This window comes from Chelmon rostratus, chromosome 3, assembly GCF_017976325.1.
Source record: "Chelmon rostratus isolate fCheRos1 chromosome 3, fCheRos1.pri, whole genome shotgun sequence".
Classification (NCBI taxonomy): Eukaryota; Metazoa; Chordata; class Actinopteri; order Chaetodontiformes; family Chaetodontidae; genus Chelmon; species Chelmon rostratus.
The window spans coordinates 3,005,172-3,032,820 of NC_055660.1; the positions used below are offsets into that span (position 1 = coordinate 3,005,172).

Here is a 27,649-nt window from a genome sequence, read left to right on the forward strand (position 1 = left end):
CATCATGTGCAATTGTCAGTAGTAAACTGTCATCTCCAGCGTGTACAGAGATTATATAATGCACACAAAGGGATTATACACCCCATACTCAAGTAAAACAGGTTATAGTTGTGTATTATATAGTACACATACTGTACATAGCTGACTCTATGACTGACCGCATGTATAGGACTTGGATTAGTGCACTAGAAGGAACCTTTGACCTTTTGTCATGGATAAAAAGGATTTGTTTTATTACATTATAACCGAGGGACAAGATGTCCCACTCAAAGTTAATGCAAAGGTTTTTGGTTCTATCCAGGACAAACTGTAGGACCAGTTGTTAACGCTGACTGAACAAGCTGCCGAGTTTTGAAGGCTTTAGGTCAACATACACTAAGGGCAAACTGGGAGACGATGAGAGTAGGGTCATTGAAGATTAACAGGTGATTATCAAGAAGGTGTGGCGAGGTCGTAATGAAACATTATCACTCACTCATGCAGAAGCGTGAGGTTTTCTGTAGTGTACATGTAGTGTCAACCCACGCACGACTGCATGTTCCACTTTGGCACCAATGACAAGAAAATATATCAGATTCAGTAGTTGTTTGATGTAGTCAGATAACATTAGGGCTGCCACTAAAGATTAATTTCATTTTCATTGATGAATCTGCCAATTATACGCTGGAAAAATGCTGATTGCAACTTTTCAGAGTCCTCGTGGCGTCTCAAAATGTCTTGCTGAGTTAGACCAACAGTGTGAAACCCAAATACATTCAATAAAATGTTTTTGCCTGAAAAATTATTGAAATGATTACTTGATTGTCAAAATACTTCAGTTAGTATTCTTCCTGCACTGTGTTATGATTCTAACCATCACATCATTCTGAAACACAGTGTCCCACCCACACGTGTCTTGTGCTGAAGTGGTGTGTATGAAACATGTACTGTGGCTGCCTCTTCCACAATAACCATCAGTGGTGAGCAAACTGTTGCACGTGCACGCTGGCCTGCTTTCCCTCTAACTGGTGGTTCTATTGTTTCCGATGATAATGCACTAAAGCAGCGCACAGCCACTTCCCCCACACCTCCAGTTCAAAACAACATACTGTCACCCAGTTCTGCCAGCTTTCTAACACAGAGGAGGCCTACCTCATGTAGAAAGGAGATATTGGCCTCTCTTCTTCTTGAGAGCTGAAATATGAAAATAAACACATACACTTAATTTCAGGATGTGGTTATGAAGTGCTATAGCATAAAAACATTTACACCCCGACCCCACCCCCCACCCCCCCATCACTACATTTCACTGGGGCTGAAAATAGGAGCATAAGGCTGGCTTTTGTCTGCAGAATAATAGCCATGCAGTGCTACAGATCTGGCTTTGTGGAACTTGTCTCTGGTAATTATTATGAACCAAGAGAGAAATGGGTGCTGCTCGAGAATATAGGCAGGCTGCTGCCACTGGATTTACAACAGCAACACATGATGAAATTACGCAACGATAAGAGGAACTCAGCATTGGCACTGAATGTTGAGGTTGCTTAACATTTTCATATCCTGGCACTGGCAGGCTAAAATTTCATAATCTCCTAGTCTTGTTTGCCTAAGCAGAGCTGGATACTGAATTATCTTCCCTAAAGTCAAAGCAGGAAGAAAAACACTGCAACCAAACCTGTTTTACCATGTAACAAATAAATGAGTCCCGATTAACATTTATTTAACACTAATCTATTATTATAATACTATTATTATATATAAAAATTATTAGAATAAAAATGCATAGTGTCTGACGTGTCTGCAAACACTTTTTGTTTAATCTGTCTCCTGAGCGCAGCCATCACCAAATGCCAGATATCGACCTTGTTAATCGTCAAACCACTGGAACAGAACAGAACCATTGTTCATGTCATTAGGAACACCTGCACTCTTCCTGCCATGACAAGTCAAAATGTCTGCTGTGAAAAAGGCCTCTATTTTCTCTGTAACAGACACAACAAGGTGACTATTTGTCACTTTAAACCTTTATGGGTTTGGATGTTCACCAGTGACAAGCAAACACTTGTCAGGACAACGTGAACTCTACCTGTTCACTCAGTTTACAAGTATGAAACATAAGGATTTGGACAAAAAATCAGGTAAAACTTGAGTTTAAGTTACAGATAGAACTACCACCTCACCAACCCATCAAGAAGCAACAAATTGTAAAACGTGGATGCTTCACAAACATCTTCAAGTCAGCAGCACAGTAGATCTATACAATCACCACAGCGTCAAAACAGGCACCCAAGATTAAATGAGCTCACTATCTGACCAAATGTGAAATCTGGTCACAGCTTCCCCTTCTGTTCCTGAGTTATATGAATATTTGCCAGAAAAATGCAGACCATTATGATGTCAAAATGCAGCTGACCATCGACCTTTGGGATAAAAACATGATCACTTAATTTTATCCTATAAGACACTTGTGTGAAATTAGTTATGTTATGGCCAAAAACGACACCCTGAACACATGTGCAGAGGAACAAAAAGTGCTGAAAACCAGGTACAGCAGATGCAGGTAGCGTCCATTCCGGACATTTTTTTGACATTTCAACTGCTCAACTGAGTGTTTAGTGTTTGGTGAAGATCAAGAAGCTTGAATTTTTGTTTGTTTTCCAAAACAGTTTCAATAAATGCTTCAATACAAGTATGCAGAACATTTTGCCCATCAATAGAGATGAAACAATGAGGCGATGTATTGACTAGTTTATTAACAGAAAAATAATCACCAACTATTATACAATTGATAAATCAATTTGACTATTTTACACAAAGATGCCAAAAATAACTTTCTGCTTTTCTCTGTTTTTTTCTGCTGCTTTTGGCCTGTTAATGTCATTAGCTTTTGGACTATTGGTCAGACAAAACAAACAACGTGGTGACATTATGTTGGGTTTTAGGAAATTGTGATGGGAATTTCTCACAACTTTCAGCCATTTTATAGAACAAACAAAAAAATACTAACCAAGGAAGCTTAACTCATGATAACAACTGTTAGTTGCAGGCCTATTGTCTAAATAATGGCTAAGAATCATAAATATCTCAAGCAAGACTGATCAAAAGAAGCAGCTACACCATATGGTTGATTGATAGAGCAGCAAACATTTTCTGTTTTGCTGGTCTTGTTTTGACGCGTTAAATGAACCAATGAACAGTGAGTCTGATCGTAGGTTGTAAACATGTTGAGGTTGGTTGAGGTGATGTTCTATAACACAGAAGACAGAGTTGTTGTCGACTAGACCAATCAGTGAGTGTTTGGCTCTGGTGTGTTTTGGTACATGGCGTGCCTTCATGTGGCTTACAGTTAGCAGCAGGAGTGTGGAGGGGAGGGGAAACCACTTTGGCCCTTTGGGCAGCACCTCCACAAGTTCAAAACAAAGGATTTAGGTTTCAATTCAGGCAGGAATCAAATGGGCCAAAGTCCGTTGAACTTCAAAAGTCTTCTCAAATGACACAATGTACAGGAAATGTGTTCCTTGGTGCAGGCGTAGTTCCCCACAAACACTTCCAAACTCTTTTGGAGCCACAGGGTAATTGTTCATGTTCTTAAATGGTGTTACACAGTCTGGCAAGCGTATTAAAATAATGTGCCGGCACTGCCGCCGTGAATTGCAAAAACGGAAATCCTGCTTACCCACTACCTTACTGAGGGGATAACGAGGAGCTTTGCAGGGGTACTCGGAAAAGGCATGATCCCTCCAGGGTGAATGGAAAACTACAAATGACAAGTTGGTCAACATTTTTTAAAATGTATAAAGGTAGTCCGTCTTAGCAGATGCTAGCAAATCCCCAAAGAAATTTCTCGCTTTCCACCCTGCCCTGTCTTTACTTTTTCCAAAATCTCTTTACAAAACACACAAACACTTGTTAATTTCAAGTTCTTATTGAATCTCAGATGTGAACTCCATTATGAAGGTGCCATCACTATGTCTTTGGCTTAATGCTGCTGATTACAAATGTGATTAATTATTTGATTGCTATCTTTGCTCAAAAGTAGCTTAAGTGACGCTATTCTTTGAACTGCTACTGCAAAAGAAAAAGTGAAAAAATCTGGCTAGGCAGGACTACTAAAAAGGAAGCTCTAAAATGCATCATCTCCTGGTGATTTTTTTTTTCTGCATTATATAAAGATCCAAGGAGGATTTGGGACCTGTGCAGCCAGATTCCACTTGTGCCTCAGCTCATCTGTTCGGTCTCCAGTCCATTCAGGACCCTCAAATCATCGGCTTTCCGACGGGTGCTGGACATTCTTAGAATATCTCCGACCACAAACTGTGTGGTGGTCACAACCTGAAGTACTTGTTGGATAAGCCCAGCTAAGCTATGCTTGGTATATAGTCATTCCAGGGGATGGTATTAAAGCGACACAGAGCCAACATGCTTCACGTTTTAAACTGTGGCAAAGACAGACCTGCACACAAATGTAATGATTCACAGATGAAATATCTGTCTTTAATTCTCACATGCAATTCATTGTCTGTCAAATCTCTTTATTGTGATCATTATCACCTTATTGAGATTAAAAGGAAAAAGGAAAATGACAGAGAAAAACACCAAATTTGTGTTTGTTGACATTAGCAGTGGCTAAAAGAATTCCACGAACATAGCGAAATTAGGGTTGGTAGCGATTACCGATGATTTGTTAAAAATTATGTTCATATCAATTAATCCATTATCTTTCTTTGGACTCGTAATTTTGACTTTAAATGTTGAAAGCAACATCTTCACATATGTTCTGATTAACAAGTCAAAATCCAAAAGATCTCATACATAAGCAACAAATCCTCACACTTGAGCTCAACTGACCAGTGATTTTTTTTGGCATTTATACATAAAAAGTTGGTATAAAAAATTTCTAAACTTATATTTTCAGTGCAAACTAAAAGACATACAGATGATTTTGACTACTGACTTGGCAGTGCCTGCAGTCATCCGTTTTGTCACAATGAAGCCGATATCTGACTTTCCATTACATGAGACTGCCAATGAACTTAAACACCAACTTAGTATCTAGAACGTCATCTTCAAGATGTTTTGCCAAGAGGTGTTTTAGGCATGAGAAACCTGACGAAGCCTCTTGGATGAACTGTGAATATTTTCAAGAATAATGCAGCAAATCTGGTTGGCTTTGACTTAGTGTTTGTAGATATGCCGTGACCTGCCTGACTGAGAGTCTTTACGGACTAAAATCTTAAAATGGTTAGGGGCAACTGTCCTGAATGAGAAGTGGAAAAAAAAGGCACAAACATCAAAAAGTGCAGAAGAACCAGTTTGATCCAGCCAGCAGGTTCTTGCTGAAAGTATGTGCTGTCAGGCTTTCACGTTGATGGATGAGACTTCCTGACAGGTGGCCAACAATACTGTTATACCCACATGGAACCTGCACTCACACCACACTGCGACGTTCCTCACTCCCACTTATTTCCAATGGGCTTCTAAGAAACCCAATGGTTACATCACAAGATTCAGTGAACCATGGCAACTCCACACAAAAGCCAGTATGCATCCCCTACGTGCGACTACGCAACGCTGAGAGCATAATAAGTTCACATGACGCTGCTATGTTGGCTCATGTGGCCTGTGTGGTGAATGAGGTCATATTTCAGGTACAGGTGAGAGCATTGTGCCATACAAAATAACTGGATTAATGTATTCGATGAAGAGGAGGCAGGGTGTAATGTCAAATATGCTACATGGATCATGTAGATCATGATTTGACTTCTAGTGGGTGCTGAATGTGACCTGAGCGAGTGGAGTGACTCAGGACAGGGGTAGTTCCTGGAATGAAGGGTGCATGGGTCAAATCTAATACACGTCATCAGATACATAAAAAAAAACTGCTGCTTTAAGACCAATAAGGTGTAAAACACAGTAGTTCCTCCATTTTGTCATTCTGGAAATAGTCACTTGTAGCTCAACTGGATACGCTGCTGTATGCGCTGCATTATGCTGACGCGGATATGTCTGACACATACCTATGGAAAGTGAGAGCAAGCTGACAAGCCGGCATGAAAGCCGCTACAGATATGAAAACACCGATGGATCCACTTGTGGAAAATGATGATATATTTGCTATGTGTTTATGTGCCAAAATCACAGCTACTTAAAACTGAAACTACTTTCTTATACAAACTCATAAAAGTCATGTATTTTTCAAAGTATTAACATACGTATGTACGTGCATTGACATTTGACAGCTCCAGTATCTTTCATTTGTCAAACACTATGAGCACCAGAGGCCTTCGTGCATTAAAGATGGTAAAATCGGTTTAGTCTTTCAGCCAAAATGCAGATATGTCCTTTTTTGCAAGCTGCAGGCATCTATAAGTAAATACCAGTGAGTTCAGATTACTGATGTACTAGGGTCCCCCATCACAGTATCTATATATCAGTCAACCAATGCAACCTGACAAGGAGAATTTAAGGGTGTGAGGGAACTCTACTGGAAGATTGAATGATACCCTGACATGGTGAGGAAAGCCATCTTGGAAGAGTTACATTTGCCAGCTCCTACAGACAAGAACATCTGATCCATTAAGAGCGATGGTTGGCCTCGTTAATTAACAAATTTTAGGTCACACATGCAATGTTCTTCATTATCTTGGGGATGAGGGGCAAATAAAAATTGTGGTTGACTTTTTTAAACACAGAGCAACTACTTTAATTTGTTAGGATGAAATAAGTAATTATTATTGCCAATAAAACTGAAAAAGTACTACATATATAAGATAAAAATACATTCCACAGAAACCCCATTATATAAATGATATTTAGTTTTTATGTTTTTTCAAAATAAATCTAAATGCGTACAGTGACATGTGTAGTTCTGTATGCAGCTATGTGTGAGAGCTCACCAGTGTGGGTCATACTAAACTTTTATGTAATGTGCTAATGGATCTGGTGATGACACGGTTTGAAACTCTGATTAATGTCATACTAAAGGTCGCGGGTGTGTTCGACAAGTGGTAGTAGAAGCCAAAACAGCATCATCACTTCTCATCTTAGTGCTTCGACATCTCACATACGACACTTATTGCTTTACTCCGCAACACATTTTGTAGTTTTTACGATGAGAAAAATTCTCCGTAGGGTCTATTGTCAGTGAAGTAGTTCACTCTGTGTGAATGGAGTGTGTGAGAAGAGGTTTTAAACAGTACTGCAGTGACATTTTCAGCCAAACGGTGCAGGTGTGATCACAGCCGAGGTTAATGCTAGCTGAAGCCCTTGGTAAAAGCAGTAAGTGCCCCAACAACAGACACAGCTGTAGCCTTGCTATTCCAGGACTGAGGACACTTGATACCAAGTGGTTCCAGTTTCAGCTTCCTATAATAGGCTTGTTTGCATGCCAAGTGCACATTGCCGTGAGGATTGGGCTTTAGATCCCTGCTCGCTGTCAGACACTCAGGATTCTTCGCCCTCACCCTCCGTTGATAGCACATCACTTATGCAAACAGTGGTCATAACCTATTTACCACTGCTAGGATCCCCCCTAGTTTACCACGTTGGAACTGGATATCACAAAATGAAAGACAGACATTGTGAAATAGTTCAGTAATAGTAATAGTTTTGTTATGTATGTAGCAGTGACACGTTTTGTTTTGAGTTATATGACCTTAAGTTTTATTTTACAGCAGTCATAAACGATCCCACTTAGAGATAAGACTGTGATCCTAATGAAATCATAACTGCTGAAGTAACTGAATACATTTCACAGTAACTGAATTCAGTTTTTGGTGTATTTTTTAACAGGTTTAGATACTTATTTGAAAAACAGACTTCACAAACAACAACTTAAAGCTTGAAGTGAAAATAAAGCATCTACAAACACCATTTATAAATCTCAGATTTTATGCTACACACAATTAAAATGACATTTATGCAAATCAGAACATAATGTCTTAAAATGTCAGTTTGTATATATATTGTGCATATTTAATACACCTCCAAGCTCTATTTTCAAAAACAAAATGGGTCGTAGAATAATTTCAGCAAAATAATTATCATCAGTTTGTGTTTGTCATTTTTTTAGAGACACTGACCTGCTGAGGGTCTCCATGCTGCCAGCGGGGCTCACGTCAAGGTGGCTGAGTTGCAAGGGAGTGTCCGGGGTATCTTGGCGAGCCAGTGGAATGGGAGCTGTCTCCATCGCCTCTGGACTGGGGCTCCTCAGATCCGTGCTCAGGGGTAAAACTATCGGTATGGACAGGGGCCTTGCACAAGGGAACCCAGAAGAGCGGCGGGGCTGAGGAACGATTTGAGTCACGCCATCACTCTTCCCTTTCTTCACCTGTTTTAGAGAGAGCGATAGAGATGCCAACAACAGGTGAGTCTCGTGATGGGAAACATGAGACAGCACGAGACGTAAACGATACACAACTGCTAACATTTCTGCACAATAAAAGCTCATCATACAAGCACACACGGAGAAACACACTGGAGCTTTCAACCTTTTCTCAGGTTGCTATAAAACATGCATAGGAAGATCTTCTGGGGTCAAGCAGAGAGCAATAAAAGACCTACAAAAGAGGTGAGAGGAAAACAAGGTTAGCTAGTAAAACTGTAAGGTCAGACTAATGTTTGTCTTACCATGCTGACCCTGAGAGGGTATAAACAACGTGAACCGCTGACTGTAGTGTAGGAGAAGAACCTTAACCTGACTACAGCCACATTGTGAAAAGAGCCCTTCTGCATTTTCACAGAGTTTTTCACCAATGAATCCTGAGACAAGTGTTAAAGAACGTGTCACAGAGCCTTCTCTTAGTATATCTGTGGAGAGGACTGGTATGGCTGCTCGTGAACACAGAGGCCAAATAGCCGGCTGGCTGTGGTAAACAGAGTATGAAATGGGTCTGACGCCAGCAGCTTCAGTATTGATGATGGTCAAAAACAACCAATGCTAAAAGAGGCTTGGCTCTAGACGAACATCTGTCGGTTAAATTGAAAGGCCTATGCTTTTTCTTTACACCAATTATCGGCAGAACATTTCCATTTGGGGTTTAACGTAATGGCTTGTTCTAAAATCTATGGATGCTGCCTCCATTTAGTCATTGGTGCACTTAATGGCTGAATCTTTGGGAACATAATTACCTCCACAAGCTTCTTTAGCTAGACCTGGTATGGATTTTGCCCCTCAGGGCTTTGTAATTGATTTAGCTAAATTTGTCATTCACAGAAAACCATAGAGGGGAAAAAAGAAAATGAATGTGGGCATTAGCTTGTTTTTCAGAGAGGTTCCCATCCTAAAACAAAGGTAGAAAACAGTGCAGCGATAATGAACTTGAACAGTGTTGGTGAGCTGATGCTTTCATCGTGGCTGGTTTATGTTGTTGGATCATTGGATTCTACTATACAGTGCATAACAATTCTCATTAGACACACTACAAAAGGACATAAAAGACGTGACGTAGTGTGACTATATACCGAACAGTGAATGATTTCTGAAAAAGTCATGGAAACCCGGCCAGCCATAGCTAAAAATCAAACTGCAGGTCAGTTTCAACAGTGTTAACCACTGACCCGTCACGCTGCCTCCATTCTTGGTTCTCAGTTTCTGCCTATGCATAAAAAAGAGCTCGAACAGAGCAACAACAAGTAGGAGCTAAATAGGCCAGATGGCAAAGAAGTCGGACAGACCAATATGAGGATATGACCTGGTTTCTAAATCGTGGATTAACTAATAGTTTGTTTGTGACTAACATATCAAAAGACTGCAAAGAAAGCCAAATAAAATACTTAGAACTTAATATTTTACTCTGGTATGCTTTCACTTACAGTAATCTGCTGCAGTGAAAAGGCACTTGTGGCTGGCCTCTGTTACTGATCTCTATTTACCGACTGGTGACAGCTCATTTCTCAGATGTCAAAGTGTCTTTGCAATCTGATCCATACCTGTTCTCGCTTGCACAACCAATACAACTACTTTCACTAGACTTTTCAAAATAGTGGTGGTAAGCATAAGCACTTTGGATCAAAAAGATAAAAGCTGACATTGGCATTTAAAAAAAAAAAAGTCTTTATATGTTTTTGTGCTTTCATGGAACACTTGATCACACATTCATGCTTTAAATCAAACAGTTGATACAGACAAGTTTAGGGCTCTCTAGTGTGTGTCAGTGTGTGTGTTTTGAGTGCTTTTCTCTCGCCACTAGACCTGAGCTGAGGCTGATAAATACTGTATAATTTATAGACTAATAACACCTCTGCCTCACAGTGCCACAGCAGCAAACATATACCATAGCTCTGGTGGTGGTGTGTGTGCGGCTATCAGCCCAAATGTACACTTTGAATTGTATTTAACTCATCAAGGCCAAACCTGTAGTGAGTCTGGCCTTGAGAGTCAAACTGTTTACATGGACGTGGCTCTGCAGGAGTGTTTGGGAAATGTAGCCATAAAAGTTAATATTAATTGTGACGATGAATCACTAGATAAATCATTAAGGAAGTCAAGCCTTTCAGAGCAGAAAAAAGCAATTTTCATTTTCATAGGAAGTGAGGGGCTTCTAGGAGCCTGCTGGTATCAGCTTCAGCTATATCAGCAGTTAAATAATCAATTTAACATTCAATTGAGTGTTGTGTGACTGTTTTGTTTACTGCTGTTGGCTACTGTTCTGACACCAGCAGTAGGTTTCAGTTTAACATTTTGTTGCTAGTAGCAACCACTGCTGGCACAGTTCTTGCCAGTAGTGTTTGCTACAGTTCAGTTCATAGTCATAAACAGAGAGTCATAAACACAGCCCAGAAAATAACTGGACTTCCTCCATCCTCTCTGGAAGACATCTTCAGATTAGGCTGCTACTGTATAGACGACAGGATCAGGATCCCTCCTATCATCATCTCTTCTGTCTGCTGCCCAAACTTGCACACTCAAAAACAGCATTTACCCCAGAGCCATCACTGAACTGAACTTGACAAAAATCTATCCTCACCATGAACATCATCACAACACTCCACACCACAAGATTGTATTTCTATACAATGAGGAGATATGCAATAGCATCTATTAATATCTGTATAAAACATGCAATAAGAGCTTTAAAATGTGCAAAAGCATTTGGTACAATGCACATACAGTAGCTTCTGATATGGCACAACTCTTTATTACTGCTAGCCACTATGCAAGCTATCTGGAGCCAATGTACTGCTAAAGCAACAATCTAGTTAAGAAACTGCTAAACTACTGTTGAGCTAACTGTTAAATATGTATTCTTTTTAGCTTTACTTGAACATGTTAACTAGATAAAGTACCGTGCTGCACTTCCTGTAGCAATTTAATATTGATCTATTGGTGGTGATACTTTGCTTCTTCCATCAACATCAAGCACAACACATAAGTAATTTGACAGCAGTTACACTTTTGTGAATCCAGTGCTCTTGTGACTGTACGAGTTCATTTTTACAAAACCTATTGTCTAACTATTTTTAATGAATCTCATCCCTTTATGATTTGTTATCACTACCACTGAGTTTGTTTTCCAATACTGTTTCACGATTGCTTCCAATAAAAACCTCAAAAGCAACCCGCTATCATCAACCTTTATTGGATGCCTGTTTAGCTTGCTGCATGGCTGTGCATCTGCAAGCATTAAGGGGGTAGAGGAGCTACCTTCCAAGATCTAAGCTTAAAGTAAATCCAGGCATTTAAAAACATTCTTAAGCTTTAGTTACATTCCAGCTCTGCTAAAAGCAGAAGATTTTTCACTGACTACTGAGGAAAGAAAACAACCATCATCAGCAGATGTTTTTACCCCTCCTGAGATTATCTTGCTGTCAGTCAGCATTTCTTTTATCGCTATATGACACCAGTCTTGATAAGTAAACTGCATTTATGGCATCAGATCTTTGTTTAAAACTGCATTCTAAACAACCGCAGAGAGATTATGTTAGTCTGTCTTTGTTGTCAAACTGAAGCAAACCTCACTTAAAGAATTTTATCACATAAACTAATATGAATGTATATGCACCTAATTTTGCATCTATGTGAGACCACATTAACTGACTTTAAAAACAGAATTCAGAATTTAATTCATTAAATGTGCTCCCTTATTGACCATGATAAAAAAAAATAAAAAAAAAGATCTCAGAGCTCAATTCCTACTACATGTACACACACAGGACATTTCTAAGCTTCACCGCAATCAAATTCATGACAAAATGCAGCTCCTGTGGCAGAGCTCATCTGTAATAATACCACAACACTGTTGCAAGAGCATACCACAGCCCATGTTTGTCTCTCGCTGCAAATAAGCGTGTTGTTGTTTCCTGCAGTAGATTGCCTTTATCAAATCACATCATGTGACTGAGCAGCGAGGCCACAGGCATCAGAGGCTGTCTGAGAGATGGCCACAGGCTTATCAGCACCAAGGCAATACAGCAGATAAGAAAGGAGGAAGTATTTATTTGGATAGGTGAGAAGTAAGACTGTAATGACCATTAGGCCAAACCCCAAGCAAAAACTGTTCATGACATTAATTAATGACTGTAATAAACTTATTTTCTGTACCTTCCTTTTCCTCGGCCTTGCCTGTGGAGTTTTAGTGGAGGATTTGTTCAGAAGTTCTGCATTTTGTGGTAGGTTTTTTTGTCCAGCCTTGGAATACGTATGGAGAGAAAACACAAATTAAAGATTAATTCGATTAATTTAGATTTAAAGTGCACAGAAACACTGTTTGTATGAGAATACATAGACAGTTAAATGTTAAAGAATGCATTTTCTAAGGCAGCTAAAGGAATTTTCAGCAATCCTGGAAAAATGAGTAAATAAAATCAGACTACAAGATAATACAAAGCAATGAGACAGATGTTGTTATAAAAATCATGAATTAATGTAACCTAAAGCTATTACTTTGTTACATTTCTTACATCTTGTATCATTATTTTACAAAATCTGACATGCTACAGTGGCACTTCTAGGGGGGAAATAAACGTACTTGTTTTATTATTGCTAAATTTTACCGTATTAAATATAAAAATAAAAGTGTACCTGCGCACAGCGTTTTCTCTATCAATTTGAGAATGACCTCTTTCATAAAATCATGAAGTGTGAGAAAATGCTAATGGAAACAGCGCTATTTGTAGACTCTCATACTGAAAACAGATGATAATTTATCGGTAATGTCAGCTGCCTACTATTAAAAAGGTCCTCATCTATTCACACTGAGTGACCTGATTACAATTCCTGGCAAAGTCAGCTGACACTGATAACATCTTTAAAGCTCACAGAAACCTACACAGACGCACACAGGCTTTGACGTTCGAAAACAGCTTTTCCAAAACATGCCTATGTTATGTTAATCACGTCAAACAGATCACATGGCTGGTGTTAAAAAGGACTGTGTAGTGGAATTTGAAGGGTTCGTACAAGTTTGACCCAGGAATGTCACACATAAACAACAACACACAGACTCAGACAAAGATTTCCATAACAAGAACACTGAGGAGAATAAATGCATAAACAAAGACAGACACATGCAGGTGTGCTGCTGTAAAGCCGAGCACACACCTCTGTCCTGGGAACTGCTGTCTGTGTGTTTGCACTGGGGTGGCTAGGTGACTTCTTTGTGTCTGCGCCCATCACGTGTGCCTCCTGGGACCAGAAAGAGGACAAAAGAAGACGGTCACATTTGTAATCTACGTTGGACATACAGTAGAGCAGGGGTCGGCAACGGCTCTGGAGTGGCATGCATGTTTAGTTTGCTCCCTGTTGCTTTTGAAAATAATTAATGGGTGTTTAATTAAAATGTATTTTATTTTAGTTCATTCGTTCTTAAAACAAACATCGTGCACGCTCACAGGTGACAGCTTTCGCTCCTGTGTGAAGATGCAGGTGACGGCATGCAGCCCTGATGTGCAGACACTGTGCGCTGAGGTTCAGGAGCAGAAATCACATCAACCAAGTTTAATAAATATTTTAATTGCCTATTATTTAGTATATATATTCATATTTTTTCATAGTTCAGTGAAATAGTCCTTTTGTTATTCAGGTTGACAGCTGACTGCAGAGGACGGCATTTTCAGTTTGCTGTCGGTGGATAATTTAAGTTTGGCGTTTTTTTTTCATAAATACAAGAAGGACTCAAATAGACTTTGAGTGTTTTACTTGAAAATAACCTTCAACCCAACGCCTTTTTTTCAGGGTTCAAAATATTTTTGTTGCAAGCAGAAATGTAATTTAGTTTTCTCTGCAGTTGTTCATCGATTTCATAAACACAACATATTATAGTTTGTTTATACATTGTATAGAAGCAAAAAAACAAACAAAACAAAACAAAAAAGACGCTATATGCAGTTTTATTTCATTTTAAATGTCAAAAGGGTTTTGTGGCTCCCAGTGTTTTCTTTACTGTGGGAAACAGGTCCAAATGGCTCTTTGAGTGGTAAAGGTTGCCCACCCCTGCAGTAGAGTAACAAAAGGAAAAACAAATCATGCCTAACAGAGGACAGAAAGCTTTGATCTCCAGTTTCTTATTGCTGTTACTGTAGCCTCATTTAAAGGAGTCATGAAATATCTTTTTACAATCAGGGAGTCATTTTAGAAGTGAGGTTCCTGTGTATGCTGGTTCTACTTTTGCTTTTCATTTGTGAGCCTTAACAACAGGGTTCAGAATAGATTTCAACACTCTGCACCCTCAAACACATACACTCACATAAACACTTTCATGCACACCTCCAACTCATCAGCATTTTGTGACTGATGGAAAAGGCAACACCGCTGATCATACGTGCTGCGTTCAAAGGTTTTTCCAGGATGGTCAGTAGGCAAGGGGTCTCAGTAGCAAGAGCACATGTGTTGGTGTTTATGTGTATGTGCATGTTTATGTGTAAGACAACCTTGTTCTGACCATGGGGTTTCCCATAGGTCAGCGTGGTCTCATGTGGCTGTGCCTTTACAGGCATTCACAACACAGCAGAGGCATATGTGACAGAAAATGTTATCACAAAAAAATCGACACGACATCGTGGAAGTGTTTGCAGATGGAATTCTCCTGCAATTATAAATCTGGACCTTTAGATTTCAGGAGCTCAGGTGCATGTGATCACTTGTTTTCTCAAATAATTAACATCTTCAGCAGTTTTATTTTGCATGGTAAGCATTGTGTCACATGGGGACCAGACACTATTTTCGATGAAGTTAAAAATGGTTAGAGAGGTACCCTGAGAGAAGAGGTCAAACCCATGGGGAGACAAATCCCAATAGTCATTCCCTGGTCACCCGACTGTGACATCAAATGGCCCTTGTCACGTTTCAATAACACAGTCATCAATCAACAACTGAGACAGATGTCCTTCCAAAAGAGGAAATTCGACCGAAGTTTTGCAAAGTCCACTCATGACATGATAGTTGAAAAGACACTCATATTACAGCTGTTGCAGCAATAACTATTCCTCTCATTTCACCTTCTTTACTGCACACGAACAAACTTCAATATATTGTGATTTAAAATGCAATTTCTTATTGTATTTTGAATAAAACTAAGTCTTAAGAAGACTTTAAATATGTTGTGCTAACGAATATGGTCAGTGTTTCTCTATCAGCATCAAAAATATCCCCAACAAAGTCTTATTCACAACACAGTCTTACTCACAGTCCAGGAAAAAAACATGCAAATATGGGGATTTTGAATATTTCAGATAAATTTAAAGGTTAAGTAATTCTTCTATAAAACACATTGTTGCAAAGATGGAAACAAAGCTGTTTTTCTTAGCTTGAGAAAAATTGATGACAGACCATCAATTTAGGAGATTAAATAAAAATAAAAACAAAATGTGTAAAAAAAAAAAGATCTGGCTTATTTTCCGTGTCTAGTCATCGTTTTTCTGGGGAAGTGGGATCTTGCACCTCAGTATTATGAAAACCCTGGCTACAGCTATGCATTTATAGATGTTTATGACTCATAAAACTAGTGAAACTGTATTGGAAATAAATAACAATCTAAATCTATTTAATCTATCAATTACTTGTGAATTAAAGAAATATGACATTCTAAGCCAGAATCTGAGATCCTATGATTTAAATGACTTTGAAGTGGATGGTTTTCTGTGCTTGGTTTGTTTCATGCAGTCACATTTTCTACAGATGCAGCAGCGAGATGCCGCCAGGAAAACCGGCAGACCAGACAAACCAGCTAATCAATGAAGACATCCGCCATCGAAGCAGCAAATATAAATCAACAACCAGAGACTCAAAACAGCCACCTGTGGAGGAGGCGTTCTTGCGAGGCTGTGATATAAGATCAATAGTTAAATCAATTTAAGCTTGAGATTATGTAAGCCTGTATTTATAAACCACCACTCGTCCAAATGGATGGGCGGAGGGTGAGGTCACAGGCCACAGAGGAACTCATGCTGTACACAGTGCATGGCCAAAACATGTGACTCACAATTCTGCATCAGTGTCTGACCAGCACTACATTGTACTGACCACCAACACAGATCTCCTTCATATAAACATTAGCATCTGGTGTTCCTCTGAGTGTAACATACCTTGACAATAATAGGGGTCGACTGTTCTTCTTTGCAGCCTTCTCTGTCGATCTCAAATATATTGCTGTAGTTCTGGATGAGCTTGACCATGATCTTGTTACAGATATTTTGGTCCTTCATTGCTTCAAGACCAGGAGCAACGCTGGAAAAGAGGGTGAAGGGACGAAAAATAGAATAATTAAGGCAAACAGATGAGATTTCATTGACAGTTTTTAAACATGACAGAAGCAGCAAAAATAAAGTTTGTTAATAAAATAATTAACAATGAAATTGAAAATGAATCACCAGCTATTCAACATGATTACCAAAGCAGTATTCAGCTGTCCAAGTAAGTATAATGTCTGATGCCACTGAACAGCTGTGGGAGATGTACACTGAGCTGTAGGCCTGACTGTAGTCCTAATTATATAATGTCAACACACAAACAAGTCCATCCTCTGATGAAGAGAATAAGTCGTACAGTACAAAAGGGTGCAGAACAGTTTCTGTTCAGTGAGACCTGATCTTTTTAACAGGCAGGGTTTCCTGTTCTGAACACCTCAGTTTTTAACTGGAGATGCCCACCAGTAACCAGTGTGGAGAACACTGGCTGTAGGTCAAAGTCTATGAGAACGATTTGAAACTCAGTGCCCAGTCAGCCCATCATAAATAGACTGGTGAGGACAGATGTACTTTTCAGCTCAGCAGCTGTAGGGAGGCACCTGAGCCACTGACACATCATTTATTTATGAACATCATAGTAACTTCTGAACACACATCCACGTTAAATGTATCTTATATGTCACATGACATTTACTTCAAAATTGTTCACTCGAATCAATTAGTGTTTGTAACCTATAGGGTGTGACTTTTGATTAATGTGGTGTCAGACTTTGAAGAGTCAAACATCCCAGAGGTACATGCAGATCAAAAGGTGCCTTTACATCAATCGTTTAGGAGCGAGGTAATCTTATCTATCACCAGCAGACTTTTACACTGTCATGATTTTATCTTCACTAAACAAGCAACAGCACCGCCTACTGGCCAAATATTTTGACAAACACCAGTGTAGAGAGAATGTGTAGCAGTCATGTGCTCAATGTGTACTTTAACTTCTATGTTGATACTTTCAGATTTATATGTGTTTGTTAGTCTACATTTGCCTGTTTTTCTATTAACCTACTCAGATGTTCCCCAAACACTGGCTACATGACAAAATTAAAGATTTACTCCAGTTCTGAAATAAGAAGACATCTATTCTGTTTCAAGTACAACTTACAAAAAGGCTGGTTTCTTTCTGACAAAAAAACAGCTGCAATGTCAGTGGGTTAAACTTGACTTCAATGTTTAACATTCATTCACTTACTCAGTATGTACTGCATGTTATAAGAGTGAAATCATTCTACCCATCTAACTGCTCTGGTATATGAAAGCAGTGTTTAATATCTGACTCACTAAGCAGAAATAGGGGGAAGATGACTGAATCCCTCAGCTTTAGCTATCCTAACTGCCTTCCTGTTTTAGACTAAGGCAAGTTCTCTCAGATCTCACTGTGTTATTTAAAAACTGCAACAAGCATGTTTTGCAAAGGTCACAGTGAAGACACCAAACTTGCCAAAACTTTCAGGAATGTGAGTTATGTTCTTCACGGATATGAAAACACTGAAGTAGGCCTGAATACAGACTGCACATAGTTGCCTCATTCTCCCTTGAGTGTGAATCATTAAAACCAATGTCAGACTAAGGCATTAATTTAATCCTGGTAAGTGGTAATTGGAAATTCGATTGTAATGGCACAGGCATAAGAGGCTTACACTTTGAATGGTACACCTTTGCATTTTCAAATGACTATACTGGTAGATTTTTGATTGTTTTCACTTGCAACTGTTATTGCTGTTGCAATCTCAAGCTTTCCGAATTCACAGCCCAAGACCACCGTTAATGCTGCACTAACCAATATTTTTATATAAACAATGGATCAAAAGACTGTGTGTAACGTAAAAGGTTCTGCCTGTAGTGACAAACTCAGAGAATTATCACCTGACCTTATACTTCTCTCTAGTGTTATGGAGCATTTTAGTCTCTTAAGTTCATTGTTTTGGTTTTTAGGCCTGCAACTGGATCATACGTATCAACTTCATTGCAGCGGGCAGCATTTTTCAGCAAAATACACTACCTAGCTGGTGAACACAGCAGAGCCTTTAGCAGCTGAAGAGCCAGATGTTTCCTTCAACAGCTGGTAGAGACCAAAACAGAGCTAACTATTTGAATTGACTTGATCAGGTTGGCAGAAAAATGACTCCTAATCAAAAGTTGTTGTTTATCCGTACCTGCTGGATGTGTTTAAAGACAACTATTTGCGAATACCATATCCATTTATCATATTATATTGAGGTGCCCCCAAAAGGCCTAAAATTCAATTAATGGAGGGTGAAAGGTATTTAAGCTTCAATAAGTTTGTTGTCAGTACATGCAAGAACTGTACAGCATACTGCATGAAGGACAGAAAGCAAGAGGAGAATGCTGGAGTGATGGTGAGGTTAGTTCATGGGTATTTATTTACCAGCTTGACCACATCCACCTTATAAAAAGGTTCAACTCACTGAAAGACACTGGGTCCAAACACAGTGGCGAGGTTGAAGGCAGTCATACGGTTTTCCTTGTGGTTGCACTCCACAAGGGTGAGGAAGTGGCAGAGGTAGCGGAGGAGGCTGTGGTGGATGTCCGGAAGCTGCTGGAGCAGGTCTCTCATATCTGACCAAGAGACATCATCACCGCACTCTGCAGACACGCAACAAGATAACAGAACAGGTCAAAGGCTGGGATCCTTTTTTACAGTCAGTTTTTTTCCTGTTCAGAAAAACTGAACTAAAAAATGTTATTAGAAGACTTGATAAATGCTCCACTACTTAAAGCAGCCATTTGAATACCACTGTATTCTGCTCAAGTCTTTTCACCCACGCCGAAAAGACAAAGAATTAAATGATGACTGATGAGTGACATGAAAAACTTGCTTTGCTTTGGAGGAGGAAAACCTGAAACATAAATTGACTTTTAGTGAATAACATTCAAATCCTAAATTTAGTTAACAGTTTTACAGCTGGGCTCCAGCAGGTAGTGGTAGCTCCAGCCACCTGCTCTCTGTAACGTCTAATCCCGAGTTGTGGTAACTAGTAATACGTGAGCATTAGAGCAAAGAGCCTGAAAATATGTTGATGCTATTACTTGGGGTACATAATTGGGTCAGAGTTGGATAAACGGATATGGCTACTGATCCCAAATGAATGAGTGACGCAAACATTTTGCGTGCGTGCGTCTACGTGAGTGTGTGCATGTGCATCCGTCTGTCTGAGTAAGTAGAGGGTGAGGGTGAGGGTGGCGGTGGCGGTGGAGTGGAGGGTGGTTATGGCTTAAAGGATCACAACTGCTCTTGATGTCGCCTGGTTAAGTTCAGATTGTGTGCGTATGAGTGTGCACAAGTGTGTTAAGTACGATACATGGTCACATGTGGGGGTAACGGCAGGCTCTAAAACTATTTATCATCACAAGTTGGTCTGGTTTTTGCAGGTTAGTGCATTAGACAAACACATAGATAGAGACACAGATAGAAAAAAAACCCTTCATGCACTTAGACGTATGCAGAGGCCACTTACATAAAAAGGATGCACATCAAAAGACATGCCAACATAAAGCCAGACAACCAGAGGACCAGAGGAAATCACTGCAGAGAATGATGCACGCTGTGTGTGGACATGACAGAGACTGGCAGCGACTTTAAGGTGAGAAACTGAACATGTTGTTTGGCTAAGAAATCACACGGAAAATAAGAAGGTATCACCACTGTTTTTAGGTTTTCTGTAACAATTTAGGACATAATGTGTCAAAATAACAATGACAAAGTTCAATCTGATGTCTATGTTTGGCTAATTTGTAACTGCCATTTAAGTTTACAATAACATTAAATTGAGAAATGCAAAAATTGTCAAATTCAAGACAATATAAGAAGAAAACGTTTGGGATTTTCACTGGATAAATGACTTAGAAACTATCAATTGATTATCAAAATAGCAACCAATAAAAACAATAAGAGATAAATCAATTATAATATATATATACATATATACACACACACACACACACATATATATATACATATACGTATATATATGTGTTTGTGTGTGTGTATATATATGAATATATATATGAATATATATATGAAGCTTGATCAGATGTTGGTTTACATATATAATTCAGGATCTCACTTAAATCTATCCTTGTTGAGGTGCGTAGCCATTGTTAACTTAAATGATGGATGGCATGTTGAAAACAATATATAGGTCATACTGAAACTTAATCATCCATTCATCATACACTTTTGATGTTTTTAAAGTTGCAGAATACTAGCAAGGAGGCCAAACCAATTTTACAAAGTACACCAAAATCATTTTATTCAGTAGTAATGGCCAACGTCTGTGCCAAAGGGTGCCTCTCTAATGCAGTGCTTGGCAACAGGCCCTGAAAAATAGACTGATATTTCTGGGGTTTATGAGGGCAAAGCGAATACTGCAGTCAAAATGTACACTCATCTCCCATTAAACAGATTAAACCCAGCAAAGGAGGAGAGCAGAGAACACTTCCCCAGCCCATCAATTACTTTACCTTTCATGACCTCCAAGATTATTGCCAGAAATATGAGGTCCATCACTTTTCTAGTCACACAGACACTCTCTCACTCTGTCTCTCTCATACACACACACACACACACACACGCACCTACACACACACACACACACACACACACACACACACACACAGTGCCTTCATATGCACTGCCTGATACAGATGACTACAGTGCTAAAAGTAAATTTCAGGACCTAAAGAGAGCTTTGCTCATCCATTACAGAGCCATAACCCAGATCTTCACAACGCGTGTGAGATTTGCATTGTGGATTTGGGAATCACATTATGGTTGTAAAAGAGTAAAAGCTGATCTACTTGATATGTGAGGGGAATTCAAGACAGATAAGCACATACGATAGAACCTGGACCACAAGTTTGTGTTACAAACAGTAACTACTTTCTCTCACCTTGGTAGTGATGTATCAGTGCCTGCTGGACCGTGGGCTCTACCAGACCCTCTGGCAGGTCCCTGAGGTACTGTTTAACCAAGCTGGCCACTGTACACGAATCAGATTCAGAGAGAAGGTCCACAGGCTCTCCGCTCTCCAGCCGCTGTTTAAGGGTCTCCACAGCACGCACGTTCCCATTCACTCTGAACAGACCCTCCTGATGCAAGGCTGGAGGAAAATCAGAGAAACACTGTAAACTCTACCATTCACTTACAGTTAACTTATTAGAACCTGCCTATCTGTCAAAATTTTTTAGTGATTTTCCTCTTCATCTTTCATGTAGCACCAATGTTTCCTCCAGTACCATCAACAGGCCAAAGTTTCTACTTGCACACAAAAAAATATAAAAAATTTGACTTGCAGATTGTCTTGAAATGTGCATCCTAGTTAAAGGTAATCAACTGTTGCCTGAGACAAAATCATTAGTTTGTCTTCTTTTGAATTGTAGTAATAAAAACTGACCTTATCTTTTAAGTGAACGAGAGTAATTGGACGGGTTTTGAGGTATTAAACTTTTTTTGTCAATAATGATGTTGACATCTTATGTTTTAGGGCGGATAAATGTCTTAATTATTTAGCTAATGTTAGCCACAGATGTATTTTACTGATAATCGCTGGTGACGGCTAGTTAAAATAATCTCGTTGCGCATTCCGTTGCTAACGCTAGCTTCATTGATCAAACGTTGAACAGGAGACACACCACCTAGCTAAAACTTTTATTTACCTTACCCCAATCTTACTAAAATTGCCAATATCCCTCTCGACTCCAAACTTTAGAGAGGCTGGATATTGTAAGATATACTGAACCCTGTTGTGACGCCTTTCCTCTACAACACTGTGAGATATGTAGCTAGCTAACTCAAGTGACCGTTAACTAACACCAGCAGGGTAATTTACGCTTTGGCAACGTTGGGCGATGTTGTTGTAGGTCTCCACTGCTACCACTGGATGTTACTAGAGAATCATATTTTGCTGGTAGTGCCTGTAAAAGGTGGGTTCACCCAAATTACTACATTACAACGGATTTTTTCATTGAACTCCGATGATATCAAGCCATTTGAATGTTTAAATGTGGCTTTGTGAAGTGCGTCACTATCCTGTCAATGAGAAGATGCCCAACCTTTAAATCATTAGCTAACGGCTGAGTAATCCGCAGAGCTCGTGAGCAGTCGCTTGGAACTACTTTCTATCGAAGAAATAGTTCCTGTGAAAACATCTGATAGCGTGCTCTGTATATTATCAAAGCATCAGGGACGCAGTTTCTGAAAAGAGGTTTTATTTTTTGATTTTTTAAAAATGTAATGTGTCACTGCTCTGAGCACCACAAACAAAATGACACTGATGTGCCGTGTAGGGATAGATATCTCGAAACAAACCCGAACTCGACGCGGACCCGAGAGCTTTTCATGGTGGGCACGTCGTTAATTCCCTCCATCTGAATAGCAATGTCGCCCTGGCAGCTCCCCAGATTATACCCTTGTGTAGTGAGATAGCAACGGTTAATAGTAGATATAAGACCACTGACTTTACTACCATAACGCTTGCAGTGGCAGCAGCCATGAGGAAGGAGTTACTCTTTCTTGCACTGACATCTAGTGGTCACGCGGTGGAACTGCGGAATATGATGAAGTAGGTCAATACCAAGGACCATACAAGTATGTTGTCAGATGCGTCTAAATTGATTAATGATACGGTGTTAAGTAAGTAAGATAAATATTGCATTTTTTTCTTTTGCTCTATAACGTTGCCTTTAAAAATCTAATTTTGCGATTTACAATGCTGATGTTCTTGTTAAATATCAATTGCAAGTCAAAAATTACTATTTTTGTGTGGTCATGTAGTGTTGCCAAGTGCAGAGTGTGGTGAAAAGTCTGCAGTGCATTGCCTTTCAACCATTATGCATGCAATGACAAAAACCACTGCAGACTTGTGATGGGTCACATTGCTCAAGCAACTATTATCAGTCTCATGGTAGACTATACTTGAACATTTTGTAAATGATTGGAAACAAATGGATGCCTGGACCAGTTAAAAAAGATGAAAATCTCAACAAAAACAGCATGGTTTGCAGTATAGTTTGCTGCAATGTAATTCCCAATCAAAGGATTTTTTTTATTATACCAAGTCAAAAGATGCTGAGCATAGATTATGATGGTGACACCAAAATATCAAGGTTTAAAAATGTTAGAGTCATAATATAATGTCTTATTTAGAGGAAACTATGATGTCAGTACTTTTTTAACTAATATAATTTCTTTATTTAAAAAAAAAAGACATCCTACAGTGACAAAGTGAAATGAATGGAGCACTAAATACGCCCACTCATCAAAAAACAAATAAGCCAATTTTGATTAAATCTTAAAGGTGATTAAGTTTTACAATTCTGCTTTGCTCTATTTCCCTCACCATGCTTGCGGAGATGCTCCACCATCCTCCGCAACACCAGAGGTACACCATCCTGCACCAGGCCCTTCTCTTGCAGCTCAAACAGGGACGCTCCAAACAGCTTGGTGTGCTTGACTTTCTTGGGTCGCAGCATGGGTATCTGGACCATATTCTTCATGTCTTCTTTAACCTGCACTGCTGTCTTGTTGTGCTGCAGGGAGAAGAGCAGAGAGCAGCAGTCAGCCACTGACACTATGGGCACAGGCAGCAGTGCTGGAGCCAGCATCAGGTTAGACACCGCAGACACACCTGTCCTGGAGGAGAGAGCCTCACTCTGCTCCATGGACTGAAAAGGTGCATGCACACCTCCTGCAGTCGTACTATCATGCACTTAGAGGACAGTGTGTGCTGAGAGCTGGGAGGACTGGCTGTGCAATGTGTTGCTACGACAAATATCAGGTTACCATGCAACACCTTTGGTTAAAGGCATTGCTGGAGTGACACACACACCTGCACAAATAGACATGCCCATCTAGACACAGGTATATGCTCAGGTGGGCTGACGGCCAGCTGTTATTAACAGCTATGAATATTGATTTGAATGCCTACATTTGGACATGAAAGGCTGGCAGATAAAAGGGTTTGACTGGACAACCTTCTTAGCAACCACTTTGTGCCTTTCAGGAGTCTGAAGTTCAGGTATGAACTGACAGTGAAGCATGCAACAGAAACTTCTTTGACCTAGTGAGGTGTGTGTGTGTGTGTGTGTGTGTGTGTGTGTGTGTGTGTGTGTGTCAGTCAGTGAGCTTCAGTGGTGGAAAAAGGACATAGATCCTTTACATAAGTTAAAGTAACAATAATATAGTGTAAAAAAATAAGGTGGGTAGAAGTCCTGCATTCAAAATCTTCTTAAATTAAAGTATTAACAGGACATTGAACTTAAAGTAAAAGTTCTCGTACTATAATCCCAATCCCAAAAAAGTTGGGACGCGGTGTAAAACATGAGTAAAAACAGAATACAATCTAATGAACTGTGTTTACTGACAATCATGTGTTGACAAAGTGGTGAACCTCGCTCCGTCCTCGCTTGTGAATGACTGAGCCTTTCCAGGATGCTCCTTTCATACCCAATTATGATGCTATCACCTGTTACGAATCAACCTGTTTACCTGTGGAATGATCCAAACAGGTGTTTTTGGAGCGTTCCACATCTTTCCCAGTCTTTGGTTGCTCCTGTTGCAACTTGTTTGAAACATGTTGCTGCATCAGATTCAGAATAAGCAGATATTTACAAAAAATCAATGAAGCTGACGAGCTCAAATATTAAATATATTGACTTTGTACTGTTTTCAATTGAGTTCATGTCAAAAAAGATAAATGAATTATTACATTCCTTCCTAAATACTGAACTTAAGTACAGGCATCTCAGCTTGCTTCAGTACAGTAGTTGAGTGATTGTTTTTAGTTAATTTCGGCCTCTGCTGTGCTCTAATTGCCGAGCTGAGACCAGTCTCCTCAGTGGACACGCCTTGTTGAACAGGGTATAAGCATAAATTTAATGTGTTAAATCACCAGCTGCTCAGTGTGCTGTATCTGATAACATGTGAAGGCAAACAGTGCCACATGCTGTCTCTATCTCTGTGTATACATACACCGACTGCATCTCTCATTGTCCCTCTCTGAGTGTAAACACTGACTGCACACAGACGTTAGACAGAGCAGGCCAGTGACTCATGATGCATTTCTGTCTTTGTGTGGTCAGTATTTGGAGCAAGAGAGTTAGGACACACAAACCAGAGGCAGGATTCAGACACTGGGTGCAGATGAAAACACTTCCTGCACTTCAGAGCAACACAGACTCAGAGCAAGTTTTCCTCTTGTATCCATGGCTACGACTACACCATGTGACATACTGTTGTTCCAGAGTTCACAGCTTCAAACAAGTGAACTGACCCACGCAGTGAATCGAGAGGCCCCAAACTATGAAGTCCACAGTGACACAGTGTTGGGAAGGTGGAGGTGGTGTAGAGGAAGTACAGCTGAATTTATTCCTATGTGGCCAATAGTTTAGCTGGGATGGCTGCAGGCACGTGCCACACGCAGGTCAGCTGATTAAAACCCACCTCACAGATGGTCCTGAGGTGGCTAAGGAGACAAGGTCTTTACCGTGGCAGATGCTCTGACAGCATTAATACAACATGCATCTGAAAAGCTGGCACAGGCAATGTGTTGGTGAAGCTCAGTCATCCACTCATTTCACACAAGCGCATGAAAATATGGCAGTTACATCCTCCTGATGAGTGTTGAATGGTAATTAAGAAAACCTGAATTTAGATTCCGTCTGTTTCATGGATGAGCTGCAAAGTAGCCCTACTTATTGGCCTAGCCTGCACTGACATGACGTATTTTAATAATAACAACAGACTGGCTGCTTGTTCAGGTGCGAGAAGATGTTAGCAGTCAGTATATATAAGAAGTTTGGGTAGGAACAAATAAGAAAGCCCTGGTTTTATTTACACAAATCACAACGATCACAAGCACAACAAGTTCATAATTCTTTAAATGTTTTTAGCTGTAGAAGGCAGATTATCCTAAAATCAGTGTGTCTACTTTTTTAGGTTTGATACTGCATTTCTTTATGATGTAGAAGATTTATAACACAACTTAAATTATGTAATTCAATTTTTATTCTTATTTTAAAGCTTACATATAGATTTTTTTAATCTGTATGCAAATTTAGATTAGCAGATCAAACAGTTTTGTGTGTGTAGTAGTCCGTTTTTGGTAATAATGTTAGTAGGTCACAGCACTGTGTAAGTAGCAACAGGTGAACCTTTCAAGGCTGCAAACTAGCTCCAGTAGTACTACGACTCATGCAGGTGTTTAAGAGTTAAGCCGGTCTGAGCTAGGTCTGACTGTGACAGTCCTTACTGAACAGATGTCCCTCTAAATCTCTCTTTACTACCAGGCACAAAGCACACTCCCCAACACACATGCACTACATGTGAGTCATTTCAAGCTGACTTAACCACAGCTATGACTTGCCTTACCCTAACATTTACCATAAACTTGACCTAACCCTAAGACTAACCTTAACCCAAGTTTTTTTAATGTAATGATTTCAGTCTTGGGACCCCCATCAAATATAGAAAAACAAGCACACGTACACAGCCTATTTTTCGTGGTATCGGCCTCTGCACAGAAACAGTTATTATGTTTACAGGTGTGTCCTTACACTGGTTTTATTAGTCTGCAGACACAGATGATGATGTGATGTGATGTCACCACAAACACACTCACAGCTGCAGTAACCATTCACAAAGCCCACCGGGAGGGGGATCCAGAAGGGGAACTGAGGTGGATCCTGCATGAACCCTGTTCACATACCAACCATGTGCATAATGTGCCAAACTGAAATGGGTTCACGCCACGTTTGACCTTTTCGTGTGAGTCCACCTGTCACAAGTTAATAACCAGGTTGTCACTTTTTTCATGTGAGGTTCACTCAGGTGAATTTCCAATAAAATTATCGGCAATAATTTAAAGGTGATTCACTATGAATGATGTCAAGCAAACCACAAACAAAACCAAAATGGGATTAACAGTCTCAACATATAATAATCCAAGAACAACAAAAAGTAATTCATGCAGGTAAA

General features: G+C 39.7%; 1 protein-coding gene across 2 annotated transcripts in view; it reads right to left on the bottom strand.

Moving 5' to 3' along the window:
- fam13a (family with sequence similarity 13 member A) overlaps positions 1-27,649 on the bottom strand; it is a 55,624-nt gene that overhangs the window by 26,436 nt on the left and 1,539 nt on the right. For both annotated transcript variants that reach the window (XM_041966759.1, XM_041966760.1), the window contains exons 2-9: positions 24,015-24,204; positions 21,567-21,776; positions 19,083-19,260; positions 16,501-16,642; positions 13,520-13,603; positions 12,521-12,607; positions 8,061-8,308; positions 1,132-1,173 (exon numbers count right to left, since the gene is read on the bottom strand). In XM_041966759.1, coding sequence (XP_041822693.1) covers positions 1,132-1,173; positions 8,061-8,308; positions 12,521-12,607; positions 13,520-13,603; positions 16,501-16,642; positions 19,083-19,260; positions 21,567-21,776; positions 24,015-24,204 — 1,181 coding nt within the window. The remainder of the gene's footprint in view (positions 1-1,131; positions 1,174-8,060; positions 8,309-12,520; positions 12,608-13,519; positions 13,604-16,500; positions 16,643-19,082; positions 19,261-21,566; positions 21,777-24,014; positions 24,205-27,649) is intronic.